General features: G+C 29.8%; 1 protein-coding gene and 1 long non-coding RNA gene across 6 annotated transcripts; one reads left to right on the top strand and one right to left on the bottom strand.

The window, feature by feature from the left end:
- Nucleotides 1-909: 909 nt before the first annotated feature.
- On the bottom strand, nt 910-16697 carry LOC105769561 (MADS-box transcription factor 23). Of its 5 annotated transcripts, none has more exons than XM_012590269.2 (8): nt 16653-16697; nt 16238-16458; nt 5163-5241; nt 2502-2563; nt 1867-1966; nt 1725-1766; nt 1558-1641; nt 910-1432 (listed from the first exon to the last, which is right to left on the bottom strand). In XM_012590269.2, exons 2-8 carry the CDS (start codon nt 16417-16419, stop codon nt 1241-1243), a joined length of 741 nt encoding a protein of 246 aa, XP_012445723.1. In that variant the 5' UTR covers nt 16420-16458; nt 16653-16697; the 3' UTR covers nt 910-1240. The 5 variants fall into 5 exon arrangements, with proteins under 5 accessions (XP_012445723.1, XP_052487147.1, XP_052487150.1 ...); XM_052631187.1 differs by having other exon boundaries at nt 16238-16437; nt 16653-16679; XM_052631190.1 differs by lacking the exon at nt 16653-16697 and having other exon boundaries at nt 910-1183; nt 1278-1432; nt 16238-16646.
- On the top strand, nt 1311-4396 carry LOC105769562 (uncharacterized). Its single transcript, XR_008196095.1, has 3 exons — nt 1311-1457; nt 1594-2120; nt 2519-4396. It is a non-coding gene; the product is annotated as an uncharacterized LOC105769562 (long non-coding RNA).
- Nucleotides 16698-17675: the final 978 nt, after the last annotated feature.

Here is a 17675-nt window from a genome sequence, read left to right on the forward strand (position 1 = left end):
TATACTTGCCTTTATTTTACTGATCAAAGTTAGGTTATTTTGATAGTGCATAATTGTTTGAGTGTTTTGTTTTCGACATGTTGCAACCCTCCTCCTTTATCCGGGCTTGGGACCGGCTGTTTCACAAATATTTAGTGTTTCCACAGGCGGAGTTATTGCAGAATATGCTTATAATTCCTTGTTAAATATACTGCCCCTTGTTATGCTAACTCTATTTTTTATGACATATCTAGATAGTATTGGGTTGTGTACCTTTTGAGGCTTGTATGCTGTTCAATTTTTCTGTGCTATGTTCTGACAGTTGCTGACATTAAATGCAGCCTTAGTTACTTTTAAGGCCCATCATTTTAGCAGGTAATTCTGCCAGCTGCCTTTGTTAATGCATCTTCTATTCGAGCAGTAAAATAGAAACATTACCCTATCGTTTTCTTATTTTGAAATTTCACTCATCCTATTTATATATGTTTATGTTTCTTAATATCGCTCATATTATCAAATCATGGTATGTATAAAATACTGAAGAAACTTGGTTTCACCTTCTGTCATATAGTCTTGTTTGCATTGTAACAATGGTATTTTCTTTGGGTACCCTGAATTGGTGTTCTCAGACAGTTATATGAACCATTCTTTATGTATTGCAGATAATGGCATCAGTTTATTTTAGAAATTTGAGTTGCACTAAAACTATGGAGAGTCTTTTAAGTGTTGTGCTGCAGATGCTTCTATAGTTCAATTGTTTGTAGCTTCACCTATGTAAATATTAATATCTTTCTGAAGCACCTTGTTGCTATCATTTAAGTGCCATGACATAACTATATTAAGATTTTTCATGTTAAATCAACTTAAATAAGTGTTAGTTGTGGTCTCCATTGGAGTTATCTTTAAAACTGGGAAAAAAAAGGTACTATATTGTCCGTTTCTCCTTCATATTATATTTCTTTATTACACTTAATTTATCTTTACATAACTAGCTGCTTTTTTTTATCATCACACTCATGCTAAATTTCATTTGTTTAATCATTTTCAAACCAATTTTTCTTTTGGCTGAATGATCAATGGTTTTAACATAAAACATCTTACTATGAGAGGCATAACTTTTGGAACCAGGAGCTATTTGTTGATACAAATTGAGTGACATCCAAGCCCACTTTAATGCATCTTCTTTTGCTAATGCAATTGCAATCTGCTGGGTTACCATGCAAAAAGCTGGAGATCAGTTTGTGGCAAAGTAATTGGTTTTTTAATAAGATTCATTTACTGTATGAAGGAATATATACCCCAATTTTGTAGCTCTTGTTGGTGTTTCATAGTTTTGCTGCTGTGGCTGGCTTAGCTGGAGCTGGACAGGCACATGTACGTCCTCCCCAATGCTTTGACCATTTGTGACTACCAATTCTTTGTTTGCACCATTGACATCCCTTGTTCCGTAAACCTGGATGAGAAACTTTTCTGTTAAGGTTGGTTTTTAGACATCTCATAGATGACAAATGTTAATGGCCGAATCTTTTTAATATCTCTAGGATAATTTATATTGTTATGAGTCATTCAAATTTATACCTTCTTATATAATTCTGTGTTTTCTTGACGAATTAGGTTTACCTTCTTATAGAGTTCCACATTTTCTTGATGAATGAGATTACCCTGCAACAAGACAATGCAATTTAGGCACTTTGAGCTAATTCAGTATGATAGTAAGTAGTTGAATGTATCATTTCAGGGGTTACCTTTCTGGTCAGTTCTTGAATTTCATCCATTAACATTTGGTCCTACAGCAGTGGAGGAAATGTTACCAAACGGCGTTTGCTTTATTTGGCATGCTATTTTGAACTTAAAAACTGACGTGACATGGAAATAGAATTTTCAAACCTTCTTCATACGGACACCACGAAGGCTCATTTCCAACTGGCTCTCCAATTTCTGTAAATCTTTTACGGTCAATCCAGAAAGTTCCTCACCCATCATTTGCCTGTTTTGACGTGCAGGAGCATAATTTCAGTAAACAGGATTTGTTTCGTAGACAATAAAGCTTTTCATAGGCATACACAGGAGATGCAATGGACCTTTTATTTCTTGTCTATTATTGGGGCCATTTTTACTGTTGGTGCATTCAATGCTTTAAGGTTAGATATAGATCTGCCTTTTTTAGAACAGAAGTTTATGTCTAGGACCATCAGTCTGTATGTTATTGAAGAACAATTGATTCATTCAATCTGATCTTCAAAGATATGAACCATAGCATAAAGGATAGAACCCTCCTAAGCATAATTGCATCATAAAAGGCTGGAACAGAGTTACAACAGGTTGAAGGAGAAAGCTATTTTGCTATTCATGTAATTGGTTGAAACGCAGGAGACTGTCTATGTTGAATTGAATCATGGGCATATTTTTTGTGTACTGCAGATTGCATAATGTAAAATTGGTTTCTGATTCTGCATTTTTGGCTTAATGTACTCTTATTCACGTTTGATATAGTGATTTATATGGTATAAAAATTAAAATACCTGTGATTTTCTTGCAGGTTTTGCAGTTGTTGTCTAAGAACTGCTGCCTCCCTTTGCCATAACTGAAAAATAAGATTTTGCAGTTGTTGATACAATGGTACGATTCAGTCACAGAATTTATTGCTCAAAGTTTGAATGTGCATATTAATAAATTCAACAATGAAACATTACCATAACAATGCATATTTATAGACCTGACACTGCTATAGATGTAAGGTAATTCACAAAAGAATCAAACACATTTAGGTCCAAGGCTCTTGCTAGATTCTTTTTTAAATCTTGTAAAGGAAGTTGTGTTATGTATTAAATTAATGAGTTAGTCAAACCAGGATTTTGATAGTTTAATTATTTGGATGATAAGTCACTTATCATGTCCTTGGTGTACTTGTCAAAGTTATGCACACTATCAGCTACTTAGTTCTTTCTCTGGATGCTTGATTCATTTTTTGAATCCTTATCAAGCAACTTAGCTAGTAAAATTAGGCTGTTAGGGCCAGCTTTTCAAAATCCCATGGGAAATTTATATCAACTGAGAGTCTGACAGATGCTGTTTATTGTAGAAATTGCAAATTGCAAAAATTGTTCTTGAAGTAATAGAGCTTCTATTTGGAGATTAGAGAATGCTTTTGGCTTATATCACTGGTAAAAAGTTTTAAGGCATATAAAAGAGATGGAAAAATGAATGCAAAAGTAGATAGATCATAGATGAGTCTCTGGATTGATCTAGAAGCAGTAAAATGTTTAAAGGCATAAACGAGATGGAGATATGAATGTGAAAGTAGATAGATCATGGATGAGTCTCTGGATTTGATCTAGATTCAAGAAATACAAGATATATTTACCCTTGGAGTATGCTGTTGATTTGGAGCTGTTTGTTGATATGAATTATTGGATTAAGCTTATGCATTTTTTGATACATAAAAGAGATGAAGATATATCTTCTCAAGAAAATTGTGAGATCTAAACTTGAGGGGAAGATAAAATAGGCTTTACTACTGTCAACTCTTGTACTGGAGATTTCACCATGGTGAAGTACAATAATTTTTCATGGACAAGCTTGTATGGGAGAGTTCAAGGCTTCATCATCTACTCCAATCTTCAAAGAGTAAGATAGGTGCAGAGTAAATTTCCTATCGACAATGGCTTTCTAAATTAAGAAAATATTCTTCTGTTTACATAGGAACCTTAGATAGCTAAATGCAATGTTAGTAACTTTTGCAGGTTGAATGGCATCACTATGAGACAGGATCAGTTATATGCTTTTCACACTCTATTGCACTACATTTATGTAAGGTGTTGCCTTGTTCCAGTATTATATGCATACAGTATATTGATCTTCTACCCACCAAGCCTCAAAAAGATCCTTCTGTGATGACTCCATGTAGCAATTTGTGGTAGGAATCTGGGCTACTAAACATAAACATAAAACATGTAAGTTCAGCATATTACTAAGAACTATAGACAACATGAAGACTAGTGGATGATTTTACCACAAATCCTCTCATTGGAATCTTACTGGTCAGAATTAAGACCTGCTCAAACTGTTCAATTATCTATGCTTGGTCTGGACCTTTTTTTTTTTAATTTTAAAATAAATTCTCTTTCGCTGAGCTAAAAGTATGTCCTACACTTGTAGAGTTTCTAGACATCATCTCACCATAGTATTTCCTTTTTATTAGTTTCAAAAAGTCACTTGCTAGTTGTACCCATGGTGTATCATTTGAATATAGTATTTATCTTTTGGCAGCTGTTTCCTGAGGTTTATGATGAGATTGCCTGTCTTCTAGAAATTAAAAGTCCCAACCTCAGAAGAAAAGAGTATTTTGGTGGGTATAATGACCAACAAAGGTTTAGTTAAATCTTAACATAGATTTGAAGAGAGCAGAGCTTAGTTTTAAAATAATTCTGGTATAATTTGATGGGAAGCATGAACAGAAATTAATTTTTTATGTTGCCTAGCCTTACTGTGAAAAAGGTCTTAGAATGTTGGATTATTCAAACTGATTCCTATTTGATGCCCCTGGTCTCACCTGAAGCTAATAATTTGCTTCCTAGAACCATATTTAGCTGATTTTTACCATGGGCCTTGTTTCATTTCCTTGATGTCTTCCATTTATATCCTATTGGTTCTCTTTCCAAAACCCTGTAGCTATAAGAAAGACACAGCCCTAGCATCGCAATTTAGCCTATGCATGCAATTAATCATTCTCTTATTCCACCACTCACAAGAGGAGTTAATGGTATGCATTCAAATCAATTATTATCTTTTAGGCACTGGTGCTGCCGACTTTTGGTCTATGATTGCATAAAGTCTAGACCTGAACGTAATGTCTAGCTATAAATTTTGCATGCATTTAGTGTCAGCATCTTATACCCACCGCAAACCTGGAAAAGAAAAAAAAAAAACTGCTATGTTGCTCTACTTGTTCAGTGAAAACAGTGTAAGTAAAGTTGGGAATATTGAACTTTGCACATCACATATCAAGGTATGCTTGTTAACGTTTGGTGGCATGAAGTGGAAATTTATTCAACCTTTCAATCTTACCTTCTTTTCCAGTAGAAGCTAAAAGCATGCAGACTCACTAATTTATTAAATTATGCATTCGGCGTGCTCTGAAGGTAAAATACAATAAATTTGAAGATTTCAGTACCGAAGAATACCTTGACTTCAGAGGTTGGATTCTCCGGTTGTTGATGTTCCTCCTTTGTTTTGTTGTATCGCTCGATTACTGATTTCATGCTGGCAAAAATAGATTCGACTTGCATCAGAAAATCCGTTATTTCTAAAGGCTTGAAAGAGAGAAGGAAAACAGACAAAATGATAACACATAACATCCAAAATCACCACACATGGGCTCTGGGAAGTATGACGATATCTTCAGTCAACTTCACTGCTTTTGTTATCTTCCTTTTATATAAAATTGATATCATCTGACAATTTTGTAATTATATTAGTCAACCATAGCTCCCTTCCAGAAAGACATACCAGCTGCTGAACAACTGAAGTTTCAATCTTAAGAAGTAAGTTCCCGTTTTTGTTGAATATGAAAGTTATCTCTCAACTGGTCTGAGTGTTGTTCTCTTTCATGCTTGCTTTATTTAATCTTGTACTTGGCTGTTCAACTATAACATTAGAACTACAGAGGCTGCATTCTTTTAATCTCTACTTTGCCACCTTGCATTTCCCTCGTAACTTTGTTTATGAATCTAGTTATTGAAGAAGTCAATATTTGAGAAAAGATCATTGATCCTATTGTTATGCTTTAACTCTCCATTTTAGGCTTTAGGGTAGGGTTTTACACTTGGACTTCATGATTGCAACATATGCATATTTCTATGTCACCCAGACTTGGGGGTGAGTATTGGATGGGATATCTGTCCCAAAAAAGTATACTCGAATTATTGTTAAAGTTTTTAAGCTGCTATAACATCATGTTGAACTTTTTGTCATCACATTTGTTATTTGATCCCAAACTCATCCATGTGCATGGTAATATATGTTAGTATCACTTTTAATGTAATATTTTCCAGAAGCCTACCCCATAGTTGTGCTTTCAGTACAAGCAAATCTTCATCAGAAGTTTTGGCATTCGGACCTGCACTGAGGTTTTCTTGTTCCAAGAATCCTTTGCTCCTATATAGGTAATAGTGCCATTTTGGTAAAAACTTTTAAGTTCAGAAATGGTTGGATTACTCACAATGATAGAGGATGAAAACATTTAAAACTCATGCAGTCAAGAGTACGGATATAAACAAGCCAATCCAAGCTCAAGCTAGAGCCAGTTTTATTTTTATTTTATTTTTAAAATTCAAGTTTGATTCGATAAAGATCCAACAGTTCAAGGACATGTTTACCTGGTAAAAGATGTACCGAATTTCCTACGTTTAACTTCAAACTTGGTTATTTGTGTATGAGTTAGTATAAAGATTATTTAGTATAATAAAAATGAAAAATATAATATTAAAATTTGAAAGCTTGGTTAGTCTTTCGAGCCTACTAAAGTTGTGCATTAGATTAGTCATGGCTGACTTCATCGTTTGGCTTGTTTGAAATCTTAACTTTGAATCTAATTTTTTTTTGGGGGGGGGGGGGGGCGCATTGTTATATACTAAACTACATCATTCTTTCAAAAAGTAATTTTTATTTTTTCTTATCTTAAGATGATATTATAAATATTAAATATATATTTCATTCATGTTAAATAATGTATTATATTTTATAATATAAATTATATATTTAATTTCTTTTTATTATAATATTATATTTAATATATAGAAATACTTTTATAAAAACCCAACAGTTTCTCATTTTTCCGTCTCATCACCCACATCTATCATGTTCTTCATTTGAAAAACAAAACCCCAAAAGCCAATCTTGTCCAGATCTCAACCATCGTCTTATGTTGTAGGTGACGGTGGATCGCCACCTTCCAAATCCAAAATCATTCCAAATTTTAGCTTTTATTCTTTTTGACCTCGTCCTTTTATATTTGGTTAAGCTTTTGCACTTACACTTTTCATAAATTTAGAATTTAAATTTTATCTTTTAAATTTCAAAATTTAGATTAAATTGTTAATCATGTTAAATCTTTTTGTTAAAGTTGTTGATATTGACATTTTGAAATATAAAAAAAATCACATTATAATAATGGAATTAAAACATGACATTGTAATGAACTTAAATTTAACAAAATGATTTTAATAGTTACCTATTGGACTTGAATTTTAAAATTTAAAAATCAAAATTAAATTTCTAAAAATAAAATACATGATTTAATTTTCATTTTACAAATATATATGATCTTATTGCATATTATAACTTTTACATTTCTAATTAATTTTTCTTTAACCCCTTCAAAATAAGTATAGATTTGCAAAAAATGTTACAATTTTTCACCTCATTGGGATTCACCACCTTTTAACTCTTTGTGTTGTTTTATTTTTCTTTGACTACTTACTCTAAGCCTTAATGAAATCCCAAAACTCTCTAAAACAATTTGCTCTAAAAAATAAACCTCTATCCTCTTCTTAGATTCTTCATTTTTTTGGTTCGTTATTATATTTTTGTTGCTTTGGTGTTGAGATTTTTGCTTTTGTTTGTTTTCTTTTTTGTTAAGGCTATTTTCGAAATGAAAATTTTAGATTTATTCAGAATTTGTTTAGAATAGTCATTCAGTGGGTGCTATTCTGGGACTTTGTTTGGTGTCCCACAAAAACCAAAATCCTCACATAAAGTTACCTTAATTTGTTGATTAACAAATAACTGCAAAAAGAGTTCTAACCTTAATTTGGAGAAGAGTGAAAAAAGGATAAAAAGAAGAGGAAAATAAAGAAAGAAGAGGAAAAGAAGGAATTAAATTTGACCTAAAATATCATTTGATATAATATTAATATGCCACATCAGCTTGTCATTACCTCTTAATAAGAATTAATGTGATAAATTGATGATATGCTGGTGATCATTAATTTTAAAATTTGACGATCAAAATGTAATTTTAAACAAACATAAGTGACTAAATATAAAGTTTATTTTAAAATAAATTTTTGATTTCTTGAAACTTGTTTTTCAAGTTTAAAATATGTATTAAATGAATGGTTGTTTTCAAGTTTAAAATATGTATTAAATGAATGGCTCAAATTCTTTAAAATATTATGAACAGTTGAATTAGAGGAAAAATATTTTTTTTGTCAAAATTTACATTTCGTTTGAGAACATAGAGAAAACATATAAACTTAGACGATGAGACATATCCTAAATCAATTATAAACAAGACCCAAGCTAGACACCACATAAAACAAGTCTCCCAATTGGTTCAAACGTGAAGGCCTAAGAGGGAACAACACCTCATAGCGGTTTCAACCATTAACGATGGAATCTCGAAAATGGGCATGAATCCCTTCACTAAGAAGCTTACGAGCCTCCGACCCGAAGGGATTCACCAAACTTTGTAAGCAAAAACATAGGGAGACGATAACACTAAATATATATATATAACACAAAACATCAAGTGATTTTTTATCTCAAGACAAGTAAATATAAAAACTAAATTAGAATTGTAATATTTCATGTCTCGAGATAATAAACCTAAAGGTTTGAAATAGGGAAGCCATGTCTCGATACGTAAGAGGTCAAGTCTTGAGACTTTTTAACTTGGAAGCAAAAATAAGTAAGGGAAGCTTATCTTGGGACATGACTTAACTGTCTCGAAACATTTTATTCAACTTTGATATTTTAAGATTAGATTTGAATCCTAACATTGAATAAGACCCATATGATCCCAAAACACTATGTATGTAATGTTTTAATTAAAATTAATGCGTAACTTTAGTATTGCAAGAAAAATGGTGATTGTGCTACATTTTCTCAAGTCAATATAATGAATTGAGTTGCTCTACAACGCAATGCAACATCATGTATTTGAATTCAACAACCAGATCATATGTGGGATGTCATACCATTTATGCTAATGGTTATTACCTCACTAAATTTAATTATACAAATAAGATACACTTTTTATTACTCAACTTTTCTTCATTTTCTTTTAGATTTTTACTAATATTTATTTAAGGGTTAATATGTAGTTTATTTCTTGAACTTATCCAAAGGTACTTGGTTAGTATTTGAATTTTTTTTTGTATTACCTAAACTTGTACTCCATCACACACATTGTCTCAATTTCTTAGCAACATTAATTTTTTAAAGGTTAATATGTAGTTTGCCACTTAAACTTGTTCAAAAATTATAATTTTTTAAATTAATTTATACTTATAAAATATTTTTAATTTTTTAATTTATGTTCACCAAGTGTTATACTAAAAGGCTATCACATGTCACTATAGAATTGGCCATCAATGCCACATCAACACAAAACTAACAGTATTAGTGAGAAAGTATCAACCTGAGTGACAGAATGCAATGTTAAGTATCAACTAGGTAAAAAAAATTAAGAACCAATTTAAGTACTTTTAGTTAAATTTTGAGGCAAACTACTTATTAATCTTGTATTCAAATATGATGCTAAAGTTATTGAACGTTGCATAAAAATTCTTTTAGACAAGTGTTTAAGATCAATTTTTTTGCCGTCAAACTATCACAAATTTGATAGTTAATATAAGATGAAGATTGGGAGCGTGAATTAGGTTTCTCTCTTGAGACAATATACACCCTTTTGATAATAATAACTGTGTAAAGGAGTTTTATTACATATAGCATTCTAAAATATAACAAACTTAGTCCCTCATTGTACACTTTAGTAACTTGTAAAAGTTAGAAAGTAGCTTCCACACTTTTTCACTCAAATAATTAGTACTCTCAGAAAAAAATTAACAGCTAGAGTTGTTATTTTATCCATTATTAATGGAGTTTTTTAACTTTACTTGAAATATTTGAATTGGATTAGACTACACCAATCGATTAACCGATTAGACCAAGAATCTGTCGCGGTACCAATTTGGAAAATGACTTTGAATTAACTAAATTGGAAATCAATACGAATCGATTGAATCGACGGTTGAATCGAGCTTTTATTTTTATTTTTATTTTTTAAAAATTTTAATATTTTTTAATGGGACTAATTTAATTGATTGGACCGACGAATCAATACCGATTCGACTACTAGTCTAGTTTGAAAACACCTATTTGATTTATTTTATTTTTATTATGAATTATCATTTAATATATTAATAATGAAATTTTAACCTTTAAAGTGAAATTAAAAATTGTCATATTTTATTTATACTTTTTAAATTTTTAAATATAACTTAAGTATATTATCAATTTTTCAAATGAAGTTAAAAATCTCAATTATTGGTACACATAATAATTATCTTTTAATATACCCTAAAGACACGACAATATTTTACCCTTTATGGAGTTGTTTAACTTTTACTGCAACGAACAAATAATTTTTCTTAAAAGACAATTAAAAGTGAAACTTTTCTTTTCTTGGAACTCAAGCATTTAATAGAAGTTGAAGTATTTATAATACGAGACCACAAGTTGAAGTATTTAATATTTTTACATAGAACTAAAGCAACCATTAAGTTAATAAAGCTTACCTACGTTTGATTTTAAAACTTTCTTTGCCATTAATGAAATCATTTTTTATTAAAAAGACGTATTGAGATTTTTAATAGAAAATTTTCAGAAGAAACGAAGTAGTAAAACCGATTTCTTAGTGAAGGAACAGAAACGATTAATATATAATATAGAATTTTTTAAATAAAAATTAAATTGAATCAAAATCTTTTAATAAAACCTAGAGCAAGGGATCTTTATGCTTATTTTTCGCCATCATAAATTAGCATCAATCTTACTGTTGCATGATTGAAACTTGATGGTAAGGATAAAATAAAGAATTTTGTTTTACGGAAATTGAGATAAAATTTTATATTCTTATGTTAAAATTAAGTTTTTTGTATTAAATTTTTTAAGTTAAATTATTAATTTTTGTAAATGAATCAGTATATATATATATATATTTTCATTTTAATCAGGATTCAATAATTCTTCTTGCTCTTTGCTGGTCTTGTTATATACGAGTACCAACTTATTTCGAGTACTAACTTATTTCGGCGTTCTATTTTGAACGTATTATTATTTTAAAAATATTTGATATATATAATTTTTACAAATATTAAAGAGTTAACTTAAATAAATCTTAAATATAAAATACTCATAATTATAAAATGTTGTCAGTACAAAATGTGGGTTTAAGAGTTAAAAGAAGTTATAACTTATAAATAATTTTAAACATTGTATCAAATATATATACTCTTTAATAAATTTCACGAATACAATTCACCATTAAATGAATCCAGAATAAACAGGTAAAAAAGTATAATTTCATATATTAAACAATAAAATATTCGATATTAAGTATGTAATAGTCTATCATTCGATAAACCCAAAAGAAAAATAAAAAATTAATTTTTTCAATGATAGGGGCAAAATCAATTGATAAGTATCAACATGACCGGTACCTATTAAAATTTACACCAAAACAAAACTTAAAATTTGTTGGTTCAATTCAGAGGCGTAACTAAGTGGGTTGGTAGGGACCCTCGTTCAAGGTTTAATTTTAAAAAATTATTAAAATAATATGTCAATAACATGAAAAATATTGTTGAAATAATATTAAATAATTGGTAAAGAATACAAGATGTGACGTCTTTATTTTATACAATCATTTCCTTAATACACATTGTAATTTAATTGATTTTTAATACATATCGCATAATCTATTGGTTGAGGATAATAAACTTAACAAAGTAGATTAGATATCAAGTAACGACTTGTTAAAATTTAGATATCTTTAGATTGCAGCTACGTACAAATATCTTATTTTAAATAATCAAGAGATTAAAGTTGCTTAGCAATTAGAATCTTACATAAAATTATATGAAGCAAAATTTTATACATTCTTTTCTTGTAAAGAAAGAAAGAACAAACTATAAAAAAGATTTTTCCTAGCATATCATCAATGGACCTATTTTTGCAATTCTTTTTCATAAATAAAAATCCAATGTCGAAAATTTTGACGTAATAAAGTTAGGTTGGCAGTAGTTCACCAGCTAAATGCTTAAAACCTTTGTACTTGCCAATGACTGGCTTTTTAAATTTCAACCATGATATCCAAGAAAATCATATATAGGGAAAACCCCAACAGCTTTTTCTTGTTCCTCTAAAAAGAATTAATAAAGAATGGCTAAAGAGAGGACTTACTCTGACAAGATTTAAAAAACAAAAGAACAAGTGGTGAATGTGTTTGAAACCCGTCGATGTCAGCCAAATTTATCTATGGGTAATATAATAATATAGTATTTAAATTGTATAGTTAAGAATCTCTTAACGTTTTATATGATTATAAGATTGATTTCTTTCAAATATTAAATTTCATAGGAATCTTAAATTAATCTGCAATATTAGTTTATGCAAATGTTAAGCTATTGTCTGTTTAAAAGAATCACGCAAGATTTCCGTTTTTCTATAATAAATTTCCTTCATTCATAATTAAAACATCTTAGGCGAAGAAAGATGATTAGTTGTTACCTCTTCGTAAGTGCCCATTACAGTGCTACTACCTAAGACGATGAAAACAAAATGAAGCCCTAACTTAACTATAATACAGAACTCAGTTCTGAATATAACATGATTCATTCTGCACTCTTTAAAGAAATTTTAGATCAAAATAAAGTTAAAGGGATAATTACATTTACATATTCGTATGTTTGTGTTGCAAAGCATTATATATTATATAAAATTTGACACATTCATGTATTTATATTGTGTTTTGTATTTTTGTTTCATCATTTTTAATTATATTTCACTTATTTTTCATATTGTGGTTAAAATTATCATATTGTTATAATAAGGTTCCTTTGATTTATAACATTTTATTGGAAAGAAAAAGGAAGGAACCAGTGTTTTTACTCTTTGAAATATTATCAAATTTCTGGAGATCCGGTTGGAATGTCTACCCTCTGATCCTTCTTTCTTTTTTGTTTTTTCTGAAGAAGCATGTTGTTCAGTGTTTTCTTCATTAGATGCTTATTAATAACGAACAAGACTGACCACCTTGGTGCAGCTCTCTCCACCCTGGGTTCGGACGATTCATTTTTCCTAGATTAATCTTATCTTATATATCTACAAAACCCTATGATAATTAAGATACAGTTCAATCTGTAGATTAGTTTGTCTTGGATTCTTTTCCCTCTTTTCCTTCGTTTATTTATCAAATACTGTTGTTCTCTAAAAAGTTTTAGAGAATTGATCAGCCTTGTCTTGAATCTTGATTTCCTCCGACAAACTAATGGAGAGAGTAAATGAATTTGAAAAGTTATCGCTAATGATTGAAAAGGTGAAAAGAAATAATAGTGTAATGTTGTACCTAAAACATATTTAAGAAGTTTTTGTTTTTTCCTTTTAAGTTTCTTACTATTTATAGGATATCATAATGTGTTATGTTTACAAAGGTCCAAGTAATCATATAGGTTTCAGATATTTTATTTAAGTAGGTTTTTTTTTTGAAAGGTATTTAAGTAGGTTTCTTAATAAGTGTTTAATTGTTTTTTTAATAACAAGTGTTTCATTCTTTTAAAACCATTAAAAGCATTATATTTCAATATTATTTTTATGGTATAAATATTATTATCAATTTCTAATAAAATTATTATTTATTTTCATATATAGTTTTTATCTACAAAATGGGAGTTTCAAATGTTTGTTTTTTGTTTGGTTTTGTAGTTTCAATTGTCAGTTGTTTTCCTTGCTAACTTTTTGGATTTTCTGATAACTTTCTGAGTATCACAATTATCAAATTTTTTATGTTGATTTCGGTGTATTGATTGCTTTTATTTATTATATCTTCGATTAATTAAATTGGGGCTTATAAGCTGAAATAGCCAAAAATTCCTATGAAATTCAAGTTAAAAATACTTCACTACCTATGTAATCATAAAATAGAAAGACGATTAAGGAAGTTAGTTCAGTTGATAAGAGAAAAGCATTTTTTTTTCCCTTATCAATTTAGGGTACGATTTTCATGAGGAGCAGTCTATAGGTAAAGAAGGCACTAGTAGAGAGCCTCCTCAAAATGTTACTTAGAAGATTAAGAGCAGGCAAATACTTGAAAATTTCAAAACGAATTATAAAAGCAAAAGAATGTACTGATATAGAAAATAAATAAATAAAAATAAACAGCAGTCCAATTAAGGAAATAAATTTAATTATCTCATTCCTAATTAGAGTTTCAATAACTTGCATTATCTTTTCTTGTCTTTTATTGGCCTTCTAGTCTTTATGATTTAAATCACCCTCTTTTGCTCCTCCTTTCTTTTTGAGAATTCCCTTCTAGACATGATTTTTGTTATCTCACTTCAAGCAAACTCAGGTAATTTATTACTACTACACCTATCCATTTGCTTATAATGACCTCATAATACCACACAGGCCTTGCTAATTTTGCTATCTTTGCACTGATCAAATTATCGCAACAGCCTCAATCAGTGTGTCATTATCGATCATCACATTTATCATATACCTATAAGTTAATCTGTATATATGTTCATTTCTGCCACCCTCCATAAATTAATCAACTTGCTGCGACCAGTTGTTAGCTACTTAACTATATCATATCCAGCCGGTCTACGATCAATATACTGAGGCTCTAAATTATATGCATACTCATAAACCCTATTTAAAGAGGGACTTAAGAACAAACTTATGCAGTAATGCTTCACTGGGATAATAAATTCTACACTGGCTTCGATTGTACCAACCAGTGTGTACTGTTCCAATAATAAATTGAAACATCAAACTCCGATAAAAATTCTAGGATTTTGGTATAAGTTGTATCTTCTTGATCATTTTTTAAGGTCTTGTTTATTTTAAGTTTTCAAACAATAATACAATGTCTTTCTTTTTTTCATAAAATTTATGATAAGACACTTTAGACAGTATAACCTAGCTTTGCTTTTGCAACATGCATCGAGCTTATCTAATTAACTTTTTTGACATGGCAAAAAAAAACGGTTTCCCCAAATATTTCATTGCACAAACGCATGGAGCTTTTAAAGTTTGGTTCACTTATAATCCCTTCAGATGTAGGTGTAACTAAATATTCATTATATACTTTTTTTTTCTTTTGTTTTTAAACTGTTGACACCATCATCTACTCTTTTTCTCTTTCTTTTAAGCTTCTTTCTTGTTTCTTCATGCATTTTCAAGACAATTAGTAATCTAGATGTGGGTTCGAGATATCCCTAGCCTGACCCTTTTCACCTAAGATTCTAAGGTTTCTTTAAGTCCTTCAGCTACATATATCATTCTAAATGTCTTCTATAATTATAACTATAAGATATATAGCAATGCCCGGACCCCTTGCATTTAATTGGAATCCTCACTGACAAATCTTCGAAGTTTTACATTACAAAGCTTTTATAGTTTTTCTCTCTTTTCCTACTAATTTTAGGTGCTGTCATGATTATATATGATGTCTAAATAGGAGGGAAAATAGCACTAATGTTTAAGGTATTTTTAACTGATAGAAATTCAATTCATAAGAGTGTCATATAGGGGGCATAGTACTAACATTCAACTTTTTTTGGCTTTAGTTTTTCAACCACGCATTATGATTAATTATAAGCTATAGGGATTATATTCACTCACATTTCAAAAGTGAATTTGACTATGCAAAAAAGATGATGAGTTAAGTTCCTCTATAGTTGTTTTTCTTTTTTGGCCAATAGTTCCTCAAGTTGTTTATGAAACAAAAAGTAGAATTCTTCTTAGTACTCAGAAATTTTAGCAAACTGATCGAAACCTCGAAGTCAAGCAGTAAAATTAATTACTATCTCTATAATCAGTGATTCTACTCCACTTATGAAACTAAGTATATATACGCTCACTTTCAACAAATTCGCAACTCAAATTCAACTGAAGTCATAATAATATACAATCTAAGACGAACAATCAAAGGAAATTCTAGCTAAATTCACACAGTGAAACTAATCCGTAAATTTTTAATCATAAAATTATAAAATCAAAACTAAAAACTCTAGCATTTTAATTTCCCTATCATTTTTCAACATTTTACCGTCACATTTAATCAAATATATATACCAATTTTTTTATGAAGAAACGTACAAATCTCATCTATGAAAATCAAATAATACTAGCTAGCATGATAATCAAGTAGGAAAAAAAAATCAACGACAATAAGAGATCTTAAAAGAACCTGGTGCTAGCGAAATCGTAGAGCTTTCCGGTGCTGGAGAAAATCATTACTCCAACTTCAGCATCGCACAAGATCGCGAGCTCTTTAGCTTTCTTCAGCAATCCATTCCTTCGTTTCGAAAAAGTTACTTGCCTGCTCGTCGAGTTATCGATCCTCCTTATCACTATTTTCCCTCTCCCCATAGCTTTAGCTCACCGCAGCTTTCAAACAATTAATCTTCTCTAATTATTCAAACAAAATTTTGAGAAAAAATCGAAAAATCAACACTCGATGTTCGATTAGAAGAGAGAGAAGAATAATGAAAAGCTATTAAGCAAACCAAAAAAAAATTAAGAGAAATGCAATGGAGGTTATTTTTAACTATTTTTGAAAAAAACGCTTGGAGAGGAAGTGAGGAACGGGATAGGAGACAAACCGTAGTTTCAGAGACGTCGTTTTGCCTTTTGGTCTTTTAAGTTTTAGTATGGAAAAACAAAACCAACTATATAAGGAAAGTTTTTGGGGGTGAAAGCAAAAACCAGCTGTTTTTGGCATAAAACCGCTAGTGGTTTAGAAATGGATTTCGGACACGTGTACCAATCAGAGACGGAACTAATTTGTTTAATTGCTTTGATTTGTGAGAAAAGAGCCGTCCCTCGTATAGATCACTGACGCGTGGGTCTACGAGTACATTAGACGCTAGGCCGTATTTCCTCCTTTCGGGGAAAGGAAAAATTAACAAATTTTCTTGGGTTAAAAAGAAAGGGTAAATTTCATTATTAGTCACTAAATTATGGGTAAATTTTTGTTTTGATAATTTAACTAGAAAACAGTTACAGTTTGGTTATTGAACTATTACAAAGTTTTTATTAAGTCAACGGATTGATAAGTTTTAAAAAAAAGTTTCGCCAACGACCTCCAAGTAACGATTTAACAATCGGTACAGTGAATCAATACCCATCAACAAGTAAAAGAACATACCTTAGATCTAAGTTGATTTGATAGTCAATGTTGAATATCGAAGAAAAATTGTTTGGATTTTGGTTCGTAGCTTTATAACGTCTAAAGTTGTTTCATGAAAAAAAAGAATGAACTGTAAAAGAGAAAGAGAAATAAAACTTTCAATTGGTACAGTCAATGCGAACTGGGAAAACCATATAGCATCAAATTTAACAACTCGATTATTTGAATAAAAACTTTTGAATAGTTCAATGATCAAATTGTAAATTGTGCTTTGCATAGGTATTAAATCAAATTATTAAAAGTTTTAATATTAAATGTAAATTGTTTAAAATTATATAAAATAATTATAAAATAATTTAATATGATTCCGTTTAATTAATATTTTTTAATATCATAAAATATAAATTTTAAATTATTAAAAGTATAATATTGTTTAATAATTATTAATAATTTGGTTTAAATATAATATAATAACATATTTAATATATTAACAATA

Source organism: Gossypium raimondii, chromosome 5 (assembly GCF_025698545.1).
Source record: "Gossypium raimondii isolate GPD5lz chromosome 5, ASM2569854v1, whole genome shotgun sequence".
NCBI lineage: Eukaryota > Viridiplantae > Streptophyta > Magnoliopsida > Malvales > Malvaceae > Gossypium > Gossypium raimondii.

Excerpts from the sequence above, each read along its gene's own strand:
- LOC105769561 (XM_012590269.2), bottom strand. The coding sequence starts at position 16,419 with ATGGGGAGAGGGAAAATAGTGATAAGGAGGATCGATAACTCGACGAGC. Across the intron at positions 2,564-5,162 it reads ATCCAACCTCTGAAGTCAAG|TTATGGCAAAGGGAGGCAGC; the intron begins GTATTCTTCGGT and ends CTTATTTTTCAG. Across the intron at positions 1,433-1,557 it reads ACACAGAATTATATAAGAAG|GTTTACGGAACAAGGGATGT; the intron begins GTATAAATTTGA and ends TTTCTCATCCAG.